This window comes from Pristiophorus japonicus, chromosome 9 (assembly GCF_044704955.1).
Source record: "Pristiophorus japonicus isolate sPriJap1 chromosome 9, sPriJap1.hap1, whole genome shotgun sequence".
Lineage (NCBI taxonomy): Eukaryota > Metazoa > Chordata > Chondrichthyes > Pristiophoridae > Pristiophorus > Pristiophorus japonicus.
The window spans coordinates 34,756,311-34,779,960 of NC_091985.1; the positions used below are offsets into that span (position 1 = coordinate 34,756,311).

General features: G+C 42.4%; 1 protein-coding gene across 5 annotated transcripts in view; it reads right to left on the reverse strand.

The window, feature by feature from the left end:
• birc6 (baculoviral IAP repeat containing 6) overlaps positions 1-23,650 on the reverse strand; it is a 326,307-nt gene that overhangs the window by 16,385 nt on the left and 286,272 nt on the right. For all 5 annotated transcript variants that reach the window (XM_070889262.1, XM_070889261.1, XM_070889260.1 and 2 more), the window contains 4 exons: positions 18,952-19,169; positions 16,931-17,092; positions 13,999-14,076; positions 6,288-6,476 (listed from right to left, as the gene is read on the reverse strand). In XM_070889262.1, the coding sequence (XP_070745363.1) occupies positions 6,288-6,476; positions 13,999-14,076; positions 16,931-17,092; positions 18,952-19,169 (647 nt within the window). The remainder of the gene's footprint in view (positions 1-6,287; positions 6,477-13,998; positions 14,077-16,930; positions 17,093-18,951; positions 19,170-23,650) is intronic.

The following is a 23,650-nucleotide window of genomic DNA, read 5'->3' on the forward strand; positions in this document are numbered from 1 at the left end:
TCTAGGCCCCTCAATTTTATACACATTAGTTTTAGGAAAGAGAAAAAAATATTTTTAAAGTAAGTTTCTACAAAATAAGTTTTGGATTCATTTTTTCCTGATCACAAATCCTCTTGGCTAGAAATTAATCATAAATGACAAATGAGATTAACTCCACAAAACATTTTTTGGCTGCAACTACTGATGTCCTGACAGTCAGATTTGAGAGCTGGCCAATCCTTTATAAAGGCCAATATAAAGACTTGCACTCTCTTACTCCTCAGGGGGAAATAAACAAAGACTGTTCAAATCTTCATTAGCTGATCAGGCGGTGCTCTTGCCTGCCCTCGCCCTACCTAGAGTTCACTCGATTAAATTATTCACCAATTACATCGAGACACAAACTACAACCATAAGCATTTCACCTCAAATTCAGCTCGGCTCAACAAGCAAATTCCTTTAATTTATCAATGAGCGCGCCAATTTCACCGACCAGAAAGCTTTCATTTACAATGCAACAAGACTAATAGTTTTTAATGAGGCTACAAAGAAAAGTTAAGACATTTACTTGTTTTATGCAGTTGGGGAAAGAATATTGATGATCTCATGCAGAGGTTCCAAACATTTCTTTGCTAAGTATCCCCTTTCGAGATTCCAGTCCCATGCGTGCTTCCCTCTTTCGAAGCAACACCACAGAACAGAGGTTCCCAAACATTTTGTTGCCGAGTCCCCCTCTGGAGATTTCTCTTAAAAGCTCACTGCTGGTGATTATTGGAACATCTCTGTCCTGAAGTGGCTTGTACTGGGTAAACAGTTATTTTTGTTGAGCTGTTTAGCTGGAATCGTCAGTGCAAAATTCAAAAACTACATAACCACAAAAACTCCCTACATTAATTGCGATCCTCCAATCACACATCTTCAGTACATGTCGCAAAGCCCTGATTGGAAGGCACTGTTAGTTAATTTTTCAGACGAGAAGCATTTCAGAGGGTGGACAATCTTTGACTATTCTCATCAAAGCCACGGGTTAGTTCCTCATCGCGCCACAAGTGGGAAGGCACTATGAAGTCATAACTGTAATCTAGGAATGGCAAGTTCTTATTGTGCACATGGTAACATGAAGCCTGGAAGACAGGACTTCGCTACCCCAGGGTGAACGTGCACCACGTTCCAGAATGGTGGGAAACAATGCTCAGAGGTTTTAGGTTGGGGGTGGTGCTCATTTTCAGCATGTGATAGTTCAATGATCATTGAACCAAGCCAGAAACTTAGGTGCTTTTAGAACACGGGACATTCTACTTGCCAGAGGGTAGCGACCTCACTGTGCTGCTCTCCCCTCGATCACGCTGTGTGTCGGATTCTGGTGCGTGGCACTGTTTTACTTTGCTGGAACAGCAGTGTATGTGTGCACGGAGACGGGGGAGATGGGGAAAAAAAAAGAGAGGGAGGTGAGGGGGATAAAAATTCGCCATTATACATGGAGGTTTCACTCATTCAAGTGCTCTTCAAAAACAAGCTTCTTTTGTTCCTTGCAGAGTCCGCAGGCAGCTCTGACAGGTGCAATGTCCTCAACTAGAAATCAGCGGAGATTCAAACATCCTCAATGCGGAGAGCGGCCTATAATGCATCTGCTCTAGCTATACAAGACTGCACTGAGAAGGTGGGGAGGGGGAGAAAATCAGCAACCGTTCCCACTCCTGATCACTAAGAAAACTTGGTGGTACTGCGCATGTTTATGGACACTGGCTGAAAACAGAATTAGGTGCGATGCCTACCACAGCTGAATACGCTCGTTGGCATTTATTGTTTAGGTTCACACAGAGAAAATGGCCACTTGGATCAATCACCAGTGCACTGCCTACACTCTTACAACCACACACTAGCAAGCCAAGAAAAGTCAGCACCTTCAGGAGAGGTGAGAAAATTATTGTAGAGAAAACCTTCAAGATACGATACAGGATACGAAAGGAAAATAATGTGTGGGGATAGGGTAGGTATGTTTGGAGAAGGGGCACTAAAGTTTTGTCAATGGTAAATTAAAATTATTTTTGACCAAATCTGGCAGTACTTACTTATTTCTGTAAACACTTCAGACCTTAAGCATAGTTTTGTAGATTTACCTTTGTACGATTTTCCATTCTTGGAGCAGGCTATGATCTACCATCAGTAAGCCAAGCAAGAGTTAAAAGGTAAGAAGACAAACCCCTTCAAAAACATAGCTACACTTTTACTGGCATCGAGTCACCAGTAAGAATTAAAATTGTAAAGGACAATTGAGAACACCCGATACATATATGGCCTTTCTTGCTATTTTCTCCTTAAAGTTTTTTTGTCAGATGAAATGTAATATATTGAGCACTTTTCAGCATACGCCCACTGATTCATCACTTTGGTACAATACCATACGTGACAACATCTCAGCTCTACAATTCTCCGGTGCTGACCCTTTGCTCTTTTATGATGCAAGAATCAAGGTAACCTAGCAACCATCTCGAGTCACATAACTGTGGTATGATAAACAATTCCACTTCGTCTTAAATTTAGCAATGAACTTATCAGTTCAAAAATAATTTATTTCAATCTTCAAATGTTTTGCTGGTCTTGCTATAAATTGGTCAGTCAATTTTCCAAAAATGAAAAGCCTTTAAAATATTAAACATTGTCAACATTAATTACTTTTTCAGTGTCCAGGTTTAGAACACATTAAACAATCTAGCATAAGTATTTTCAAAACGTCTGCACATATCTGATTATTATACAAAAAGCCTTCAACACAATATAAATGATTGCAAGGATCATGATATACAGAGAACAAATTCATTATATTTATGTACAAGCATTAACATTAATTTTGGTTCAAACTAATCTTTTACTCTTGAAAAACCCTAAATTTTATTGGCCCATATTTTGCGATGGGTATGGCAGTGTACTCTTAGAGTACGCCGTCATACCTCCTTTGAAATGCACTGCAGGTTCAAAATTTCCAGCGCACATGCTAAATCCCGAACTTGCAGTCTGTCAATGTACACATTGACATGCCATCCACACAGGCAAAGAAACAGCAATTGCTGGCGCCGAGTTGGGCTATTTGCCCAGCAATTGGGTACAGAAATGTTACGGTTGATGCAAACAGGAACAGGGCCTGTTTGCATCAGCGCAAGAGGATACCTCAGGCATGTTTTAAAGACTTTCATCTTGGAAATCATATAGCTTAGCTGTATCAAGTGAATTTTACTTGTTTCTGCAAATATGAGTGTTTTAATGATGTTGATAAAATTATTAGCAAAATTATATTTTGAGTGAAATTGGTGGAATGAAGCAAATTAGGAATTAAATTCCAATCCTGTAAATTGTAATTAAATCTGATTATGGGATTCCATTAAATATTATTACAGGAGTCCCTTCTGAAATGATACAAAATCTAAATCTGTTTTCTCAATGGAGGACCAGACTCACGTACAGGCTGTATCCTGGGATCCGTGGGCCATCAGGCTGCCCCCTTACTCACAGCGTCAGACCGCAAGTTGTTGCAGGAGAGCCGCCATTAGGTGGGTGCATATTCTTTTCGCAGGTCGGCAGCGTACTCCAGAGGTAATGCATGCCAATGAGTATTCCAAGATTCATTTAGTTCAATCTGAATGCTCAAACTGCTCTCCCATTACCAAAACTTGTGTTCATTCCATCGCTTGACCTGTCCTTATAAATATTGAAATTTAAGCAGACCCAATTTAATGTGATTAACATCTGCAAACCATCTTTCCTAAAAAGCATATGGAAATGTTAGGTGGACTTTTTGGGATGTATAATCGTCGACAATACCCAGAGAAAGAGAAAACAAACATATGGCATTTACAAATTTTATTAGGTAAAGGACCAGATCAAAATTTTAAAATAGCGTAAATCAATACTTCTGTTTTTCCCAAATCCCTTTGAAATGATTCTTTTGTTGACCATCAACTTCAAGAGCTTGAGATCATTATTCATTTGTATTCAGATCTTAATCTGAAGAACTAACATAATGGTTCTAAGCGACACGTCTTGAATAATCTTTTATTCTTATAAAAGCAGTTCAACTTCTTGCAGAAGACCTCAACACTTTCAATAGCTCAGAGGGAACTTCAATCTCCAATTTCTACATAAATTAAAAGGAAACCTATTTATGATTCTGTCCATCAAACCAGTGAGTCATCTACTACAATTCTAAAATTCACTGCAACTTTGTCCAATGTCAATCATTACTCTCAAGGACAGCACGTTAAGCACATTTCATACTAAAGCTTGCTGCAGAAATTACTACAATAATGCATTATTCCCTCAAGTCATCTATTAACTGACAGGCAAGTTTAGATTCAGTTTTAAAATGTAATGGTGGCTTGGATATAGACACAATTAATGTATTTAATGCATTTTTTTTAAATACCTCTCTGGAAAATTACATTTGTGTTGGATAGAAAAATGTTGGCACAAACCACCGTTGTCTCCTGGCTCCAACAATTGAAGTACAATACACACAGGGTATCGCTGTTTGAAAATAATACAATCACCTGCTGTTGTATCTCAAGCTGCAATTTTTAAAAAAAACAAGAATCTACACGACTATGGATAGACTCTGATTTTCTCCTGATCCAATTTTATGGACAGCTGTCTACAAATTTCATGTTATAGAAGATACATATGAATAATCAAAGAGTTTAAAATTGGAATGGCTTGGTGTTGGAACCAAATCCACTGAAGTAATGCAGGTCAAGAGCACCAGCTGTTATTTTATCCCCTCAACGCGATAGCAAAATCAATAAACCTTTGATGCCAGTATCTGATTTCATCAGGATTGTTCAACAATCAAAAAAAAACAGAAAATGTTTTCTACCCAACTTTCCTTGATGGCAATACTCCCTCTTTAAAACTTACACTATGGAGCCATTAAAGTAGCACTATCTTCTGCAGCGGTCAGGTTGCCTTCTTTTAATCTTACACAGTAGATTCAGAAAAAAAATAGCTACGAGAGGAAAATTATGTTAATTCAACAAAGTTGTTAGATAGACGGTTAGTCAACAGATTATATGTAACAGTAATTTTATCTTGACTTCTAATCTATTGAAGACCTCAAGAGAGATGCTCTAAATCTGGAGTAAACCTTGGAAACTGCTACTAATTGCTGATTACACATAAATCCAAAAGGACAGCTTACAACCGAACTAACCACTCCACTCTTAAACTCCTTTTAAATCCTTTGAGCTACCGTTACAACAGTGGAGAATGGATCAAACCAAGCACATGTAAGAAAGGTATCAATTTATAGGTTATGAACTTTGAATTTAGATCAATCAGTGCAAATGAGGTGGTCACGTTGCAAAGACTGTTTAAAAACACCAATGGGATCCTTGCCTTTATAAACAGAGGCATAGTGTACAAAAACAAAGAAGTTAAATTAAACCTTTATAAAACATTAGTTCAGCCCCAGCTGGAGTACTTCATCCAATCTGGGCACCACACTTTAGGAAGGATGTGAAGGCCTTGGAGAGGGTGCCGAGGAGATTTGTTGGAATGGTACCAGGGATGAAAGATTTCAGTTACATGCAGAGACTAAAGAAACTGAGGTTGTTCGCCTTAGAGCAAAGACAGTTAAGGAGAGATTTTTTTGAGGTATTCAAAATCATGAAGGGTAAACGAGAAACTCTTTCCAGTGGCAAAAGGGTCGGTAACCAAAGGACACAGATATAAGGTAATTGGCTAAAGAACCAGAGGTGAGATGATGAAAATATTTTGTGACCTGGAATGCACTGTCTGAAAGGGTGGTGGAAGAAGATTCAATAATGACTTTCAAAAGGGAATTGGATAAATACTTGGAGTGGAAAAATCAGCAGGGCTCGGAGGAAAAAGCAGGAGTGGGACGAAATGGATAGCTCTTTCAAAATGGCCTTCTCGCTGTTGTATCATTCTATGAATCGAAGCTCATTTCGAGTACTGTACTGCAGAAATTCTGCATCAATCTGAACAGATGGCGAGAATCCACTGAGTGGTGATAATCTTTCTGCAAGTCATGATTCACTATGTAGAAAGAACTTGAAATAAACTTGGAACATCCCTCTTTCTCCTCCCCCCACCCCCCCACCTTTCCATTTGTAGAATGTTTGATATCTTCGCTATGGCACCAAGTGCTTGAGAAACAAAATGATCTTTGGACCAAGCAGCACATTGCACAGGGAAATCCCAAGCTAGAAAATATATTTTATTGGAATCTCGGCATTTATAATTTCAAATAGCAATTATAGATTATTGCCTGCCCACAAGATTTAAGTGAAACGTACCTCTTTAAAGCATGGCGAGGGATTTCTTATTTGTTCAAGCATGGCCCACTTTACGGTTGCTTGTCTTATATTTCCATCATACTCTCTGGAACTCTGAGTGCCACTGGGTGTTCCTCTTGACCTCTCGTAGCCAGGTTCATTAAAATAAGGCTCCGCTACCAGTATCAAAGACTGGATTGACACTAGTACCTGTAGAAAACAAGAGGTTTCACATTTTGATCACTGGTGAGCTGGGTTTACGCAAGAACAAATATGTCCATATGCAAAGAGACTAAAATCCTTAAATTTTAGCATTTTATTCAGTTTATGAAAATAGCCTAGATGAGGAATATATTTATTCATGTAGCAGTAATTTAAAGCATCAGTAAAATTACTGCAAAATTCACTTTTAAAACTGCTCGGAATTTTGTCAAGTAAATAACCTCAGATAAATCCCATACTTTACTTTTCACAATTCCATTCTTCATTTCAAACCCTCCTCAGGTTTACATGATATACTGATCAATTTTAGATTCCCTGTTGTGATATAAAAGTTAAGGAGGTCACCTTTGCAGTACATCAACTGCACAACTGGTGTTTACAGTGTAATCGCCAGCCTTTCCAATTCCAACAAGTGCTTGCTAAAACAGGCTGGAGACAGGTGAAGTCGTGTGACTGGACTGCAAACAGACCTCTTTCACTGACTGAAAGGTCAAGTGTGCTAAAAAAGCTCTACTTCACAGAAATAGATTATTTGCAAGGCTCCATTGGCAAACGATTCCCAAAAAGTTACATTTTACTAGCAATAGAACTTTTTCTAAATGTTGACCATTTCATAGTTATTTTAATTGTGTGGATTATGGTAGGTTGGACAAATCGAAATTGTACAGTGTGTACGGAAGGTGACTATTGCTTTTCACAATCCCACTAATTGTAAACATGGTGAAATGAGTCATCTGGTCAATAAGTATTCACCAAATAGAAGTTTATAACTACAGTTATTCAAGTTAATATCTGTACATACAAAAGGAGTAGATATAAAACTGTTTCAAATTCTCATCTCATCAGACATTTAAGGGAAGGTAAAGTTGTGCAGTGGTTATGGTTTGAGACTAGCAACCTAGAGGTCATGATTTCAAAGCCAACCTTGGAAAGCTGTGAAATTAAATTTACATCTGGTAATTTATGGGCTTATATCGTAAAAATCATGAAAGCTGCTGAATTACCATAAAAAGGTTATCAATGATTCACTGGTGCCCTGGTTGAATCTTTGAAGTGGCCGAGTAAGCCACTTAGTTGTAAATAATTTTTAGTTGTAAATAATTGCTACAAAGTTAAATAAATAATAAGAGCGACAACATATCAGGGCAAGAATTAGGCAATCTGAGCTCAATGGACTGAGCAAGGTCGACTTCACCAACATCGAGGGACTGGTGGACAAGTTGGTAGAGCTGTCCCACAGAATTGTCAAACAACCATACTTACAAAATCAAATCTATAAGTCAATGGGCCCAAGTTTCGGCCTCAGTTGCTCCTAATTTTTTGGAGCAACTGGTGTAGAACGGAGTATCTTAGAAATTCAAATTCTCGGCATTTAGTTTGCTCCAGTTCTAGTCAGTTAGAACAGTTTCACTTTGGAACAGAATTTTTTTTTCAAAAGGGGGTGTGTCCGGCCACTTACGCCTGTTTTCAGTTTCGGCAGTGAAAACTTACTCCAAACTAACTTAGAATGGAGTAAGTGAAGATTTTTGTACGCTCGAAAAAACCTTGTCTACACTTTAGAAAATCAGGCGTTGGTTACAAATCAGACGTAGGGAATGGGGGAGGGGGGTTTAAATGGAAGTTTACAAACATTAAACACTTCAGTTTTACAAATAAAGAGCCATCATCAATAATAAATGATAAAACATCAATAAATCAACCAATAAACCAATCAAAAAAAATTAAGAATAAATAATTTTTTTTTTAAATCAATAAAAAAAACATTTTCTACTTACTGACTGCAGCACCGGGAGCCCTCCAACAGCGTGCTGGGATGCACCTCCCCCCCCAGTGTGTCTCTGTCAGTGTGTCTCACTCTCTGTCTGTCAGTGTCTGTGTTTCTGACAACGAGGGGTGGAGGGGAGGAGGGGTGGTGGAGTGGGGAAGTGGGGGTGGGCGGTGAGAAGGGAGGGAGGGAGGAGGGGGGGGGGGAAAGAGAGAAGGGAGGGAGGGAGGGGGGGGGGGGGAGAAAGAGAGAAGGGAGGGATGGAGGGGAGGGGGGGGAAAGGGAGAGAGGGAGAGAGAGAAAGAAAGGAGAGGGAGGCTGAACCGGCCGGGCCCAAGACTTCGAGCTTAGACTTACCGGATTGACAGGCAGGTGGCGTCGGGTCCGGGAGCGCGGGTCGATCGGGGGGGGGGGGGGGGCGGAGATCGGTCGGGAGCGGGGTAAGCGGAGGTCGGGGAGGGGGGTCCGGCAGGGAGTCAAGTCGGGTCCGGTCCAGAGGAAGCAGGAGCTGGGCGTGGGAGGCAGCCTTATCCACGCAGCCCTAGTGAGGCCATTCGGCCAGGGCTAGGGGCTGCGTGCTTCGGGCCCGCGTGCTTCGGGCCCCTCCCACACAGTTTTGGGCGCCTGGAGCTACTGCACGTGCGCGCCCACTGTACCGTGCATGTGCAGAGGTCCCAGCACTGTTTTCAGCGCAGGGACCTGGCTCCGCCCCCTACAGCTTGTGCTGCGCCGCGCCGAGGGCCAGAGGACCAGCAGGGAGCCGGAGAATCTGGAAGTTTTTTTTAGGCGCACTTTATGGCGTGAAAAACGGGCGTCCAGGTCAGGGCTGCGCCGTTCTAGGCGCGGCCCAAAACTTGGGCCCAATAATTCTAGACTGTTCCAGCACCATCCCAGGGGATATCCTGTTCCACTAGCAGGATAGCCCAACCAGAAATGAGGGCAATGTGGTATGAACATAGGAACAGGAGGAGGTTATTCAGTCCCTCGAGTCTGTTCCGCCATTCAGTGAGATCGTGGCTGATCTGTATCTCAACTCCATCCACCTGCCTTGGCTCTATATCCTTTTATACCATTCCCCAGCACAAATCATTGATCTCAAATTTAAAATTAATTGAGCTAGCAGCTACTGCTTTTTGTGGGAGTATGTTCCATACTTTTACCACCCTTTATAGAAACATAGAAAATAGGTGCAGGAGTAGGCCATTTGGCCCTTCGAGCCAGCACCACCATTCAATATGATGGCTGATCATGCAACTTCAGTACCCAATTCCTGCTTTCTCTCCATACCCCTTGATCCCTTTAGCCGTAAGGGCCACATCTAACTCCCGTTTGAATATATCTAACGAACTGGCCTCAACACCACTCTGGTAGAGAATTCCACAGGTTCACCACTCAGTGAAGAAGTTTCTCCTCATCTCGGTCCTAAATGGCTTACCCCTTATCCTCAGACTGTGACTCCTGGTTCTGGACTTCCCCAACTTCAGGAACATTCTTCCTGCATCTAACCTGTCCAATCCTGTCAGAATTGTATATGCTTCTATGAGATCCCCTCTCATTCTTCTAAATTCCAGTGAATATAAGCCTAGTCGATCCAGTCTCTCCTCATGTGTCAGTCCTGCCATCCCGGGAATCAGTCTGGTGAACCTTCGTTGCACTCCCTCAATAGCAAGAATGTCCTTCCTCAGATTAGGAGACCAAAACTGTACACAATATTCAAGGTGTGGCCTCACCAAAGCCCTGTACAACTGCAGTAAGACCTCCCCGCTCCTATACTCAAAGCCTCTCGCTATGAATGGCCTGGCTCTGATTTTAAGGACTTTAAGGTTATCTCCCCTTATCCTAGACTCCCCCACCAGCAGAAAAGGTTTGTCTCCAACTACTCTATTAATTCCTTTCAAAATCCTAAAAACCTCAAACAAATCACTCCTTGCCCTTCTATATTACAGGGAATACAAGCCTAGTTTATGTAATCCCTCCTCATAATCTAACCCTTGGAGCCCTGGTAACATTTTGGTGAATCTGCACTGCATTCCTTCCAAGGCCAATATATCCTCTCTCAGGTGTGATGCCCAGAACACTACACAGTACTTCAGATGTGGTCTAACCAGGGCTTTGTACAGCTGGAGCAAAACTTCCCCCCTTTTATAGTCGAGCCTGAGTTATAAAGGCTAACATTCCATTAGCCTTTTTAATTATTTTTTTTGATAACTACTACATTTTACTGATCTGCATACATGGACACCTACACCTCTATAAACTTCCACTGTTCCTAGCTTTTCACCATTTAAACACAGATTTATCTTTTTTGATTAAAATAGATGACCTCACACTTACCTGCGTTGAAATCTATCTGCCACAATTTGGCCCACTCACTTCATGTATCAATATCTCTTTCTAATTTTATGCTCGTCTACACTATTTTCTTTTCCACCAATCTTTGGGTCATTGACAAACTTGGTTATATAGCTCTCTATTGTGTTATCCAAGTCATTAATAAATAGTGAATAGCTGAGGCTTCTGCACAGATCCTGGTCAGGCACCACTAGTCACTTCCTTCCAAATTGGAGTACATACCCATTACCCCTACTCTGTCTTCTACTGCCTAATCAATCTTCTAAACAGGTTGATAATTTGCCTTTAATTCCATGAGCTTTAATTTTAGCCAACAGTCTCTTATCAAATACCTTCTGGAAGTCCATATAAACTACAATAGACATTCCCTTGTCCACTACTTAGTTCCTAGTTCCTGACTTGTGGGAACATCAGCTGCAGGTCGGGCCATAAAAGGAGCAGCGAGCGGCGACCACGGGCAGCGAGGAGGCCCCGTCCTGCGAGGGAACATCAGCGGCAAGTCAGGGCCATAAAAGGAGCAGCGAGCTGCGACCACGGGCAGCGAGGAGGCCCCGTCCTGCGAGGGAACATCAGCAGCAAGTCAGGGCCATAAAAGGAGCAGCGAGCGGCGGCCTGGGAGCAGCATGATCACTACAGCATACAATGCCAGCCAGTTCCGGGAGGGCGACAGCTGTGAAGAGGGCTGGATTGGACATCACCAAGGTCGAGGTCGCTGATTGGAGCGTGGGCAGGTACAGCAGGAGCGGCAAGCGATTGTGGAGTGACGTGATCGGGGCCCGGGGCAGCACAGGCCAGCCCACACTGCAATATGTGTGCGCACTCGGTCCATGCAGCAGAGCTGGTCTCCAATCATTGCCATTGCCATTGGACCAAGACCAAGCTCGGTCAAGCCAGTGTGGTGACTGGTGTGCAACAGCCACCACACGTTAAAAAAATCCACGCACAGGCATCTTCCACCCTTCAATATGCAGCTCTGGACCTGGAATATTAGGTCCTTCATTGAAACATATGTAAACTCATCCCTTTTTGGCATGGAAGCAAGTTATCCTCGATTCAAGGGACAGCCGAAGAGAGAGACTTAGTTCCTCAAAAAATTCAATTAGGTTAGTTAGATATATGACCTACCCATTACAAATCCATGTTAGCTCTCTCTAATCAGCTCAAATTTCTCCACGTGTTTATTCACACTGTCCTTAATGATAGATTATAATAACTTCCTCACAACAGATGTTACACTAACAGGTCTATAATTTCCTGGTTTCTCTCTCTCTCACCTTCAAGAGGTGTCGAGTCATGCATCAATTTACTGATGATTGGGAGCAGGCAAATAGGATGATAAATGGATAGTAATAGATTCATCCTGCTTTTTCTTTTAATTGTGCATCAGACATACCTAGGCAATGTTGCACATCATCAGATAGATGTCAGTGTCATAGCTGCACTGGAACAGCTTGGCTACAGGAGCAGCATGTTCTGGTGCACAGGTCTTCAGCACTACAGCTGGGATGTTGTCAGGCCTCTTAGCCTTTGTTGTGTCCAGTGCATTCAGCCACTGCTTAATGTCTTTATGAACTGAATTGGCTGTAGCGTTGCCAGTGTTGCCCAGATCCAGAGAACAAAAAATAGCTGAAGTCATCTGCACGAGTATCATTAAGGCTTTCCACTGACAACAAATCAGTGGAATTATCAAACCTTACTGAAATCAACGGACATCTAAAAATCCCAGAATCTCCTCTCCCAATGTGGATAACACCCAGATGCTCCCCTTAAATCAATCTTCCTCGTGGGTAAAGTTGTTCAAAGACCATGGGTCAAGACAATGGCACATCTTTGGTAAGCATCTGACTAAATGCTTTATTGTAAAAAGCAAGTACTCAATAACTCCAGGAAAGGCCCAGCCTGAACTTTTGAATTTATTATTCCTTAGAAGCAGGGAAATTTTTTTGAAGGGGGTGAATTGTTGGCACTCAAGCGGATGGTCACTCTCTGATAAAATAAACGATATAACTATAGGACAAAGGCTGACAAATTTTTATTAAAAGTTGGGTGTAAATTACTGAGTGAAGGTCAGTATGTGGCCCAACAGGTTTAGGTTTTGTTACTCAGTTTATCCCCCTCAGTTCCTTCAGACACCTTTTATTTGGTATTCAATCATCGTTATCATCATCATCGGCAGTCCCTCGGGGTCGAGGATGACTTGCTTCCACACTAAAAATGAGTTCTTAGGTGACTGATGAAATTTTAAACGGTGGAAGATGCCTGTGCGTGAATTCTTTTAACATGGGGTGGCTGTTGCACACCACACACCACTTGGGCTTGATGGAGCAAGATCTTGGTCCAATGGCAAGGTGATCCAAGACAATTGGGGACCAGGCTCCGCCGCATGTGCCAATACATACACACAAACTCAAACATACTCCGACTGTCCTCCTTCCCACAGCCTCGCACTCCAAACTGCTCCTCTGACTATCCCATGAAGTCAGGCTTTTTTGATTTTTTTCTGCTAGGCCCGGAGGTCGGGATGGGCGAGTCCCAGAGATCGGAAGCGGAGCGCAGAGGACAGACAAGGCATGGAGAGGTTGGAGCCCAGAGGTGGAGCAGCGTGGACAGGACCAAGGGAAGGCACAGCACGGGCTAATAGCAAGGCTGTGAGGCTCACATTGAATATTCAGAGTAAGCAATCATTTGCCTGCAACAATGGACTGCCATTGACTTCCTTGGATTAGAAAGCTACAGTACCCTCCCCCAGCTCCTCCTAGTCATCAGAAAACTAGCAGACCGTATCACAGTACTTGACAATTCTTTCAAGGTCAAATGTTAGACACCATGAAGCAGCTGTGATAGATTTCCTGCATGGTGCCAAAAATGGGGGCAGTGTCTTCAGATACTCCAAGCTTTTGTTCTGCGTTGGAGACCAAATCTGATAATAGCATTAGTTACATGCTGGTTATGATTGACCCTGTTCCAGATTTGGCCCAAGAGATAAACCAGTATCCAATGCATTCGGGAAAAAGTATCCTCTCTGATCCAAGATTGAAATCATTTAAGCAGCAAGGTCCTTTGCTTTTGCATTTTACCTTTTATATAAAAAAAAACTGGTATATAAATGATACTTGTACCAAACCACATAATTTCTCTCTCAAGCTTTAGTTCGGTGTACCTTTCAGTCGCGCAGGGACTTGGTGTCTGGTATCCTTGCCAATAATCTTTCCATTTACACTGGATGCCGAACATTTACCAAATTTAAATTATTGCTCAGATACAAGGTAAAATTCAGCATTTCCTGAAATCTTAATACTTGCTGCCGATGAGATGATCAATCCCTTTATATTTAAAGTATTTCTTGCTTTTCTAAAACCACACCCAAATGAACAGCAAATACTTTCTGCTTACTTGCAAAAAACTAGATGTTTGAGGATTCCACTTCTCCTCTGGTCTTCCATGCCAGGTGTTGAGAATGCTTAAACAGACCTGGAAAAAGGGAAAATCATAGAGTCAGAGACATGCACAATTATTGTGACACGTTGCTCAAGGATTCTATGTGGCTTCACAGGACTGCACGCCAACAGAATCCTTAAGCCACCAGCCACCAAATTATCCAATTCAATTGCAAATTGTTTTAATAACGATTTTAAATCCAACAGCTTGAATGGCATCTTGCACCAATAACACAATGAACTTGACAGATACATGCCGATAGGGAAGACCTTCTAGCCGATCTTAGCTACGAACAGAGGTAAACTTGGGTTAATTCCTAGAGGTGACAAGGTTACAGGTTGTTACAATTGAGCAGTTTACAATAATGAAGAAAAATTAAAACAGAACAAGGGGACAGAATAAAGTCATAATATACTGTTAAAAGTAAATGCTTTGGAAAACTTCATGTGTGGGGTTGAGAGAATGTGGAATTCACTGTTTCAAAAGTCAATTGATGCAGAACCAGAGTATTAAGATACAAGAAGAATGGGAAGGGAACTGGGATTAAAAAGAGCTGCAATCTGGCTTGATGGACCAAAGAGCCGACTCCTGTTCCCGTGTTCATGGTCGCTCATCCAATCTGAAAGAACCAGAGAGCTCCTCTGTCGGATCATCCAAGAGATCCTTAAATGCTTCCAAGGTTTTTGCCGTCTCTATCTTGTCCAGAGGTCCATTCACATGTCGATCACTTTGTGTGAAAAAACTCCTGACATCAGTCTCAAATTCGCCTTTCACTGGTTTGAACCTTTGTTCCCCTCGTCTCGCTGTCACAATTAACTTGAATTAATGACAGACAAGTGCTGGCAATAAAAATTGACCTAAAACCGCAAAAACCTATTCCCACAAAATATAATCAGCTTCTAAACGTCGGAATACAAATCTATGCACTTGTTCCACATAATTTCTACTGATTCAACACTGAGAAATTACTTCTGTGATGACATCCTTTTGCTCATTACAGATTTAGTCAACATAATCATTTTGTTACATGGAAACTCGCTTGTTTTTTTTCCAGCCTGAAACTAGGCCTTTAAGTAGATTCCACAGCATTACTTTACACAGAGTAAATAATTTTATGTACACATTCATTTCAAGCTTATCCTCGCTGCACAAAGTGGAAAATCCTTTGAGGATTTCCAAACAAATCCAGCTTTACTGGAATACAAATAACCCTCTGCCCTAGCCTCACATCACAACTTTCTGCAGCTTCTCTCCGATCTCTCCTAGTGACCTTTCCGAGCTCATCCTATCCATGAGACCCACTTCCTGCTTTCTTGAACCAATTCCCACCAAACTGCTGACCACCAAACTTCATTTTCTGGCTCCCAGGTACTGTCCCCTCTCCCTCAAATCTGTTGTCATCACCCCTCCCCTCAAAAAACCCTCGACCCCTCCATCCTTGCAAACTACCACCCCATCTCCAACCTCCCATTCTCCTCCAAAGTCCTTGAACGTGTTGTCACCTCCCAAATCCATGCCCATCTATCCCGCAATTCCATGGTTGAATCCCTCCAATCTGGTTTCCGCGCCTGCCACAGTACCGAAACATCTCTCAAAGTCACAAATGACAGCCTTTGCGACTGTGACAAAGGCAAACTTATCCCTCCACATCCTTCTCGACTTGTCTGCAGCCATTGACACGGTTGACCATTCTATCCTTCAACGCCTCCCCAGTGTCATCCAGCTGGGTGGGATTGCATGCCTGGTTCCATTCTTATCTAATTGTAGCCAAAGAATCACCTGCAAAGGCTTCTCTTCCCACCCCTGCATCATTACCTCTAGTGTCCCCCAAGGATCTATTCTTGGCCCCCTCCTATTTCTCATCTACATGTTGCCCCTTGGCGACATCATCCAAAAATAGCGTCAGTTTCCACATGTACGTTGATGACAGCCAGCTCTACCTCAATATCACTTCTCTCGACCCCTCCAAGGTCTCCAAATTGTCAGGCTGCTTGTCCGACATGAGCAAAAATTCTCTCCAATTGAATATTGGGAAGACCGAAGCCATTGTTTTCAGTCCCCGCCACAAACTCCGTTCTCTAGCCACCAACTCCATCCCTCGTCCCAACTTCTGTCTGAGGCTGAACCAGACTGTTCGCAACCTTGATGTCATATTTGATCCTGAAATGAGCTTTCAACCACATATCCGCAGCATATCGAAGACCGCCTATTTCCATCTCCGTAACATCGCCCGTCTCCGCCCTTACCTCATCGCATCTGCTGCCGAGGCCCTCATCCATGCCTTTGTTACCTCTAGACTTGACTATTCCAACGCACTCCTGGCTGGCCTCCCTCATTCTACCCTATGTAAACAAGAGGTGATCCAAAACTCGGCTGCCAGTGACCTAACTTACACCAAGTCCTGCTCACCCATCACCTCTGTGCTCGCTGACCTACATTGGCTTCTGGTTAAGTAATGCCTAGATTTCAAACTTCTCATCCTTGTTTTCAAATCCCTCCATGGCCTCGCCCCTCCCTATCTCTGTAATCTCCTCCAGTCTCACAACCTTCTCCCTCCCCCCCCAGCAGAGATGACTGTGCTGCTCTAATTCTGCCCTCTTGAGCATCCCTGATTATAATCGCTCAACCATTGGTAGCCGTGCCTTCTGTTGCCTAGGCCCCAAGCTCAAGAACTCCTGGCCTAAACCTCTCTTTCTTCCTTCAAGACGCTCCTTAAAACCTACCTCTTTGATCAAGCTTTTGGTCACCTGTGCTAATTTCTACTTATGCAGTTTGGTGTAAATTTTTTAAAATCTCATGATACTCCAGTGAAGCGCCTTAGGATGGTTCACCATGTTAAAGGCGCTATATAAATACAAGTTGTTGTTGTTGCAATCTATTTCCTTACCTTTCCATCATTGTAAAGGTTTGGGTTAAATCGTACACTGTGTCCTCCCGTAGTCTCCAGGTTTACAAGTGGAGGGGAATTTGGATAATCTTGGGGAAAATATACATCAAATTCAAAACAACCATTTGCATAAGGTGTATCGGACGGTCCCGTGATTAGAACCTGGTGGAAAGAGAAAAGAATCAAACATAAACCATCATTTTCACGTACACTTTGGCTGTTTTTCCTCAATTTTAAAAGAATGGTGATGTGAGGAAATGTTCACACAAATCTGAATCATACCAGCTCCAGTTGTTAATTAAAACACAATAATGCAATGTGTAAAATCGGATCTTCCGTCATATCTAGTTCCATACCTTTCCTATATGACAACAGTGATTATACTTCAAAAGTACTTCATTGGCCGTAAAGCACTTTGGGACGTCCTGAGGTTGTAAAAGACACGATAGAAATACAAGTCTTTCTTTGTTTTGCATGGTGAAATAAGAGTTGAATTCCAAATAGGAGAGAAGATCAAGGATTGGGATTGGGTCAGGTCTAAATCTTCTTTAAAATTTGATATAACATTAGACGGATTCAAGTTCCTCACTACCAGATGGCTATAAAGCTTATAGTCCATTACAATTTGAAGTTCGCTGGCATGTCTTATTTACCTCAAATACATTTTACCTTTGAAACTCATATGGAATTCAATATTGGTTGGATGATGAAAAAAAAATAACCGTTCAAACTTTATATGAATTTTTTTTTTGCAAGTCATTTAAAGTAACATTCCCTCAGCCTTAGTTTTAGGTCACAACATGCCACAAATTCTCAGTCCGAGAGAGTAGGCGGGTGACCAGTTACCAAGGCCGCTGCACATGCTCATCTGCAGCTGACGATACAAAGATGGGAGGAAAAGCAATGTGTGAGGACGACACAAAAAAAATCTGCAAAAGGACATAGACAGGCTAAGTGAGTGGGCAAAAATTTGGCAGATGGAGTATAATGTTGGAAAGTGTGAGGTCATGCACTTTGGCAGAAAAAAATCAAAGAGCAAGTTATTATTTAAATGGAGAAAAATTGCAAAGTGCTGCAATACAGCGGGACCTGGCGGTACTTGTGCATGAAACACAAAAGGATAGTATGCAGGTACAGCAAGTGATCAGGAAGGCCAATGGAATCTTTATTGCAAGGCGATGGAGCATAAAAGCAGGGAAGTCTTGCTACAGTCTTGCCACACCTGGAATACTGCGTACAGTTTTGGTTTCCATATTTACAAAAGGATATACTTGCTCTGGAGGCAGTTCAGAGAAGGTTCACTAGAATGACTCCAGAGATGAGGGGCTTGATTTATGAGGAAAGGTTGAGTAGGTTGGGCCTCCACTCACTGGAATTCAGAAGAATGAGAGATGATCTTATCAAAAGGTATAAGATTATGAGAGGGCTTGACAAGGTGGATGCAGAGAGGATGTTTCCACTGATAGGTGAGACTAGAACTAGAGGGGCATGATCTTAGAATAAAGGGGCCGCCCATTTAAAACTGAAACGAGGAGAAATTTCTTCTGAGGGTTGTAAATCTGCGGAATTTGCTGCCTCAGAGCTGTGGAAGCTGGGACAGAGATAGACAGTTTCTTAAACGATAAGGGAATAAGGGGTTATGGGGAGCAGGCAGGGAAGTGGACCCGACTCCATGATTGGATCAGCCATGATCGTACTAAATGACGGAGCAGGCTCGAGGGGCCATATGGCCTACTCCTGCTCCTATTTTTTATGTTCTTATGGTGCAAGTGTGTGGACCAGGGTCACTGATGCAGTTGGATTTTCTCCGTGTGGTAAAAGCATGGCATTTTGTTCAATGTCTTTTGCAATAGCACAGTCAAGATTCACTATTTTCAAAATCAGGATAGACTTGTTGGTTCATAATGAACATGAACATTTTGAAGACATCTGTACCAAAATGGATGCAATTTGTGTATTTACTCCAAGGCTATTTACCCATGTATAAGTGAACCTTTTTAGCTTCACCACTTTGTATTTACCTTCATGATATCCAATCTCTCCTCATCACAACGTACAAACACACTGGATGAAGAGGAAAGAGGCAGAGATGTTGAGAGTGTGACAGCTTCCTGGGCAAGGCGTCTGGCTCTGGCAGCACTGTTAGCATCACTAGCATTCTTCACCTGAGACATGTAATGGTAGTTTACTTTGAACACCAATTTTCCATCATCGTCTTCTGTGACCATCTCAGCAGTATCTAAAAACAAAACCACCTTTAAGTACAGGTATATAATCAGAGATGACACTTCACACATACAATAGGATTAACCAATGAAATGAGCAGAACTAAAAATCTGCCCAGGCGAAGATCAGAGAATGTGGCTGATTTAGCGACATTCCCTTTCAGGGAAACCAGATATCATATGGGTGGGTCAGTCGGTTGGGTATAATATTTCCCCAACATGACAAAGGCAAACTTCTCAAAATCCATTTGCTAACCCTACCATTCTTTTTCATTGAGTAAACAGGTTTGATCATTGTGATCACCTTATTCAGAATAGCTTCAGTTCACAAATTCAAGTGGAGATCACCTCAACACTGGAAAACTGAGCACTGAGACAAAACTGCTAGTTGCCCATTCCAAAAACACAATGGAGTGCAGCACTAGAATACAGTGTACAGAATGGCTAAGTTCATAACCCTAGGAATGAAGTCAATCATACGTCAATTATTTACAATTGCGTAATAGCAACATTGCACTTTGGATGCATTTTTACATTCAAGTGATTGAGAAATGTAACTATTCTGCACTTTCGGAAACTAATGTCAGCAACAATAACCGATCTAATGCTCTATGCTCAATAGTGCCCGACAGAACAGCCCCATAGCCGTCAATGTAAATTTGCTCACTTCCCACACTAGCCACTGTCATGGCATCTCAAGGGAGATTTACCAGTTTAGTATCGACTCTCGAAGGTAGTGTGTTGTAGGCCCAACATCCTTTCGGAATTGGGTTGAAAAATTTGGGCTTGGGACCTTAGGGTAATGAAGATCACCACTGGATTCATATCTAGGTCCCAGATTGAAAAGACATTATGGGAGAAGCTGTGATGCACAATGTTCGTTTTACTTTATGCTTTATTCCCATTTCTCAACACTTATTTTAATACAATTTGAATCACAGATCAGATGATCTTTTATGAAGTTATGATTGCAAAAAGCTCATTTATGAGTTGAGAGAAAACCCAAATATTCATTTGGCACATCTTTCATATGTTCACACAAAGCACTTGTCAATTAAAAACACCATGGGCGTATTATGTAAAATAATATGCCTGAACAGAGTGTTTTTTAGTGAATGGCTTTTGTCAAGATGACAATTTTCTCATTCTACCATATCAAACTTTCTTAACTGATTTCAATCATTTACAAAAGGTATGATTTCTATCATTCTGAACCTTAATGGCATGAGAAATTAACTACATCCGACCAGCCGTTTGGGTCGAGAAACATTTATCCTATTTTGAGTTTGCAGATGGACAAAGGCAAGTCAAATTCCACCCCAGAGTGCTGTTTTTTTTAAAAAAACTGAACAGATAAAACCAATAATTTTCATTTAAAATCACACCGTTACCATAGAAAAGCATCCCAAAATACTTCACTAATCAGCCAAGTATCGATAGAGCCAAAGGGGGTGCTGTTAGGATGGTTGACGAATATCTGTCAAACTGGTAGGTTTTAAGGAACGTCATAAAGTTGGAGAGAAGTCGAGATGTTTGGGGAGGGAATTCCAAATGTTAGGGCCTAAATGGCTGAAGGCACTGCTGCCAATGTTGGGCAAAAGCAGTGGAGTATTTACAAGCAGCCAAAGTTATAGAATGGCTATCGCCCAGACAGAGGCCATTCAGCCCCTTGAGCCCATGCCTGCTCTCCGCAAGAGCATTTTTAGCTCGTACCACCTCAAAAGCCATCAAGCTTTGAAAATCTCCTTTTGCAGCGCAGAGGTAAACCATGCCAAAAAACCCTCTTACTTAGGAGTCATGTTTGATTGCACCTCGTCATGCAGACAACATCTTCAGAACCTTTGGAAGAAACTAAAGAGTAGGGTCAACTTGATCCAGAAACTTGCCGAATCCACATGGGGAGCAGACGTTCAAACCCTCCATAAGGCAGCACTCGCCCTGATGTACTCTACACAGGCATACTGCTCTCCGGTATGGTCATCAATTCTGCATGTCAAATCCATCAATATCCAGCTGAATTCTATGAGAATTATCACCGGTACGCTTTTATCGACACCTTCGCTGCCCGTGCTTGCAAACATCGCACCACCACACCTACGCTGCAAATATGCAGTCTCCAGAGAATACAACCGCTACACTGATCCAGGCCGACTTGAACAACCTACCACCAACCCATCTCAAATCTAGAATGCCATTATGGACCATCGTCAAAGCCCTTCAGCGATTTCCCCTCAGCCTTGATGACCGATGCCAAAATGCTTGGCAGAACTGCGACATAGAAACATAGAAAATAGGTGCAGGAGTAGGCCATTCAGCCCTTCTAGCCTGCACCGTCATTCAATGAGTTCATGGCTGAACATGCAACTTCAGTACCCCCTTCCTGCTTTCTCGCCATACCCCTTGATCCCCCAAGTATTAAGGACTTCATCTAACTCCCTTTTGAATATATTTAGTGAATTGGCCTCAACTACTTTCTGTGGTAGAGAATTCCACAGGTTCACCACTCTCTGGGTGAAGAAGTTTCTCCTCATCTCGGTCCTAAATGGCTTACCCCTTATCCTTAGACTGTGACCCCTGGTTCTGGACTTCCCCAACATTGGGAACATTCTTCCTGCATCGAACCTGTCTAAACCCGTCAGAATTTTAAACGTTTCTATGAGGTCCCCTCTCATTCTTCTGAACTCCAGTGAATACAAGCCCAGTTGATCCAGTCTTTCTTGATAGGTCAGTCCCACCATCCCGGGAATCAGTCTGGTGAATCTTCGCTGCACTCCCTCAATAGCAAGAATGTCCTTCCTCAAGTTAGGATACCAAAACTGTACACAACACTCCAGGTGTGGCCTCACCAAGGCCCTGTACAACTGTAGCAACACCTCCCTGCCCCTGTACTCAAATCCCCTCGCTATGAAGGCCAACATGCCATTTGCTTTCTTAACCGCCTGCTGTACCTGCATGCCAACCTTCAATGACTGATGTACCATGACACCCAGGTCTCGTTGCACCTCCCCTTTTCCTAATCTGTCACCATTCAGATAATAGTCTGTCTCTGTTTTTACCACCAAAGTGGATAACCTCACATTTATCCACATTATACTTCATCTGCCATGCATTTGCCCACTCACCTAACCTATCCAAGTCACTCTGCAGCCTCATGGCATCCTCCTCGCAGCTCACACTGCCACCCAACTTAGTGTCATCCGCAAATTTGGAGATACTACATTTAATCCCCTCGTCTAAATCATTAATGTACAATGTAAACAGCTGGGGCCCCAGCACAGAACCTTGCGGTACCCCACTAGTCACTGCCTGCCATTCTGAAAAGTACCCATTTACTCCTACTCTTCGCTTCCTGTCTGACAACCAGTTCTCAATCCACGTCAGCACACTACCCCCAATCCCATGTGCTTTAACTTTGCACATTAATCTCTTGTGTGGGACTTTGTCGAAAGCCTTCTGAAAGTCCAAATATACCACATCAACTGGTTCTCCCTTGTCCACTTTACTGGAAACATCCTCAAAAAATTCCAGAAGGTTTGTCAAGCATGATTTCCCCTTCACAAATCCATGCTGACTTGGACCTATCATGTCACCATTTTCCAAATGCACTGCTATGACATCCTTAATAATTGATTCCATCATTTTACCCACTACTGAGGTCAGGCTGACTGGTCTATAATTCCCTGTTTTCTCTCTCCCTCCTTTTTTTTTTTAAAAAAGTGGGGTCACATTGGCTACCCTCCACTCCATAGGAACTGATCCAGAGTCAATGGAATGTTGGAAAATGACTGTCAAGGAGGTGGCCTTGGAAATAGCGGATGCATTAAGTACTCTGGGATGCAGTCCATCAGGCCCTGGGGATTTATCGGCCTTCAATCCCATCAATTTCCCCAACACAATTTCCTGACTAATAAAGATTTCCCTCAGTTCCTCCTCCTTACTAGACCCTCTGACCCCTTTTATATCCGGAAGGTTGTTTGTATCCTCCTTAGTGAATACCGAACCAATGTACTTGTTCAATTGGTCTGCCATTTTTTTGTTCCCCGTTATGACTTCCCCTGATTCTGACTGCAGGGGACCTACGTTTGTCTTTACTAACCTTTTTCTCTTTACATACCTATAGAAACTTTTGCAATCCGCCTTAATGTTCCCTGCAAGCTTCTTCTCGTACTCCATTTTCCCTGCCCTAATCAAACCCTTTGTCCTCCTCTGCTGAGTTCTAAATTTCTCCCAGTCCCCGGGTTCACTGCTATTTCTGGCCAATTTGTATACCACTTCCTTGGCTTTAATACTATCCCTGATTTCCCTTGATAGCCACGGTTGAGCCACCTTCCCTTTTTTATTTTTACGCCAGACAGGAATGTACAATTGTTGTAGTTCATCCATGCGGTCTCTAAATGTCTGCCATTGCCCATCCACAGTCAACCCCTTAAGTATCATTCGGCAATCTATCCTAGCCAATTCACGCCTCATACCTTCAAAGTTACCCTTCTTTAAG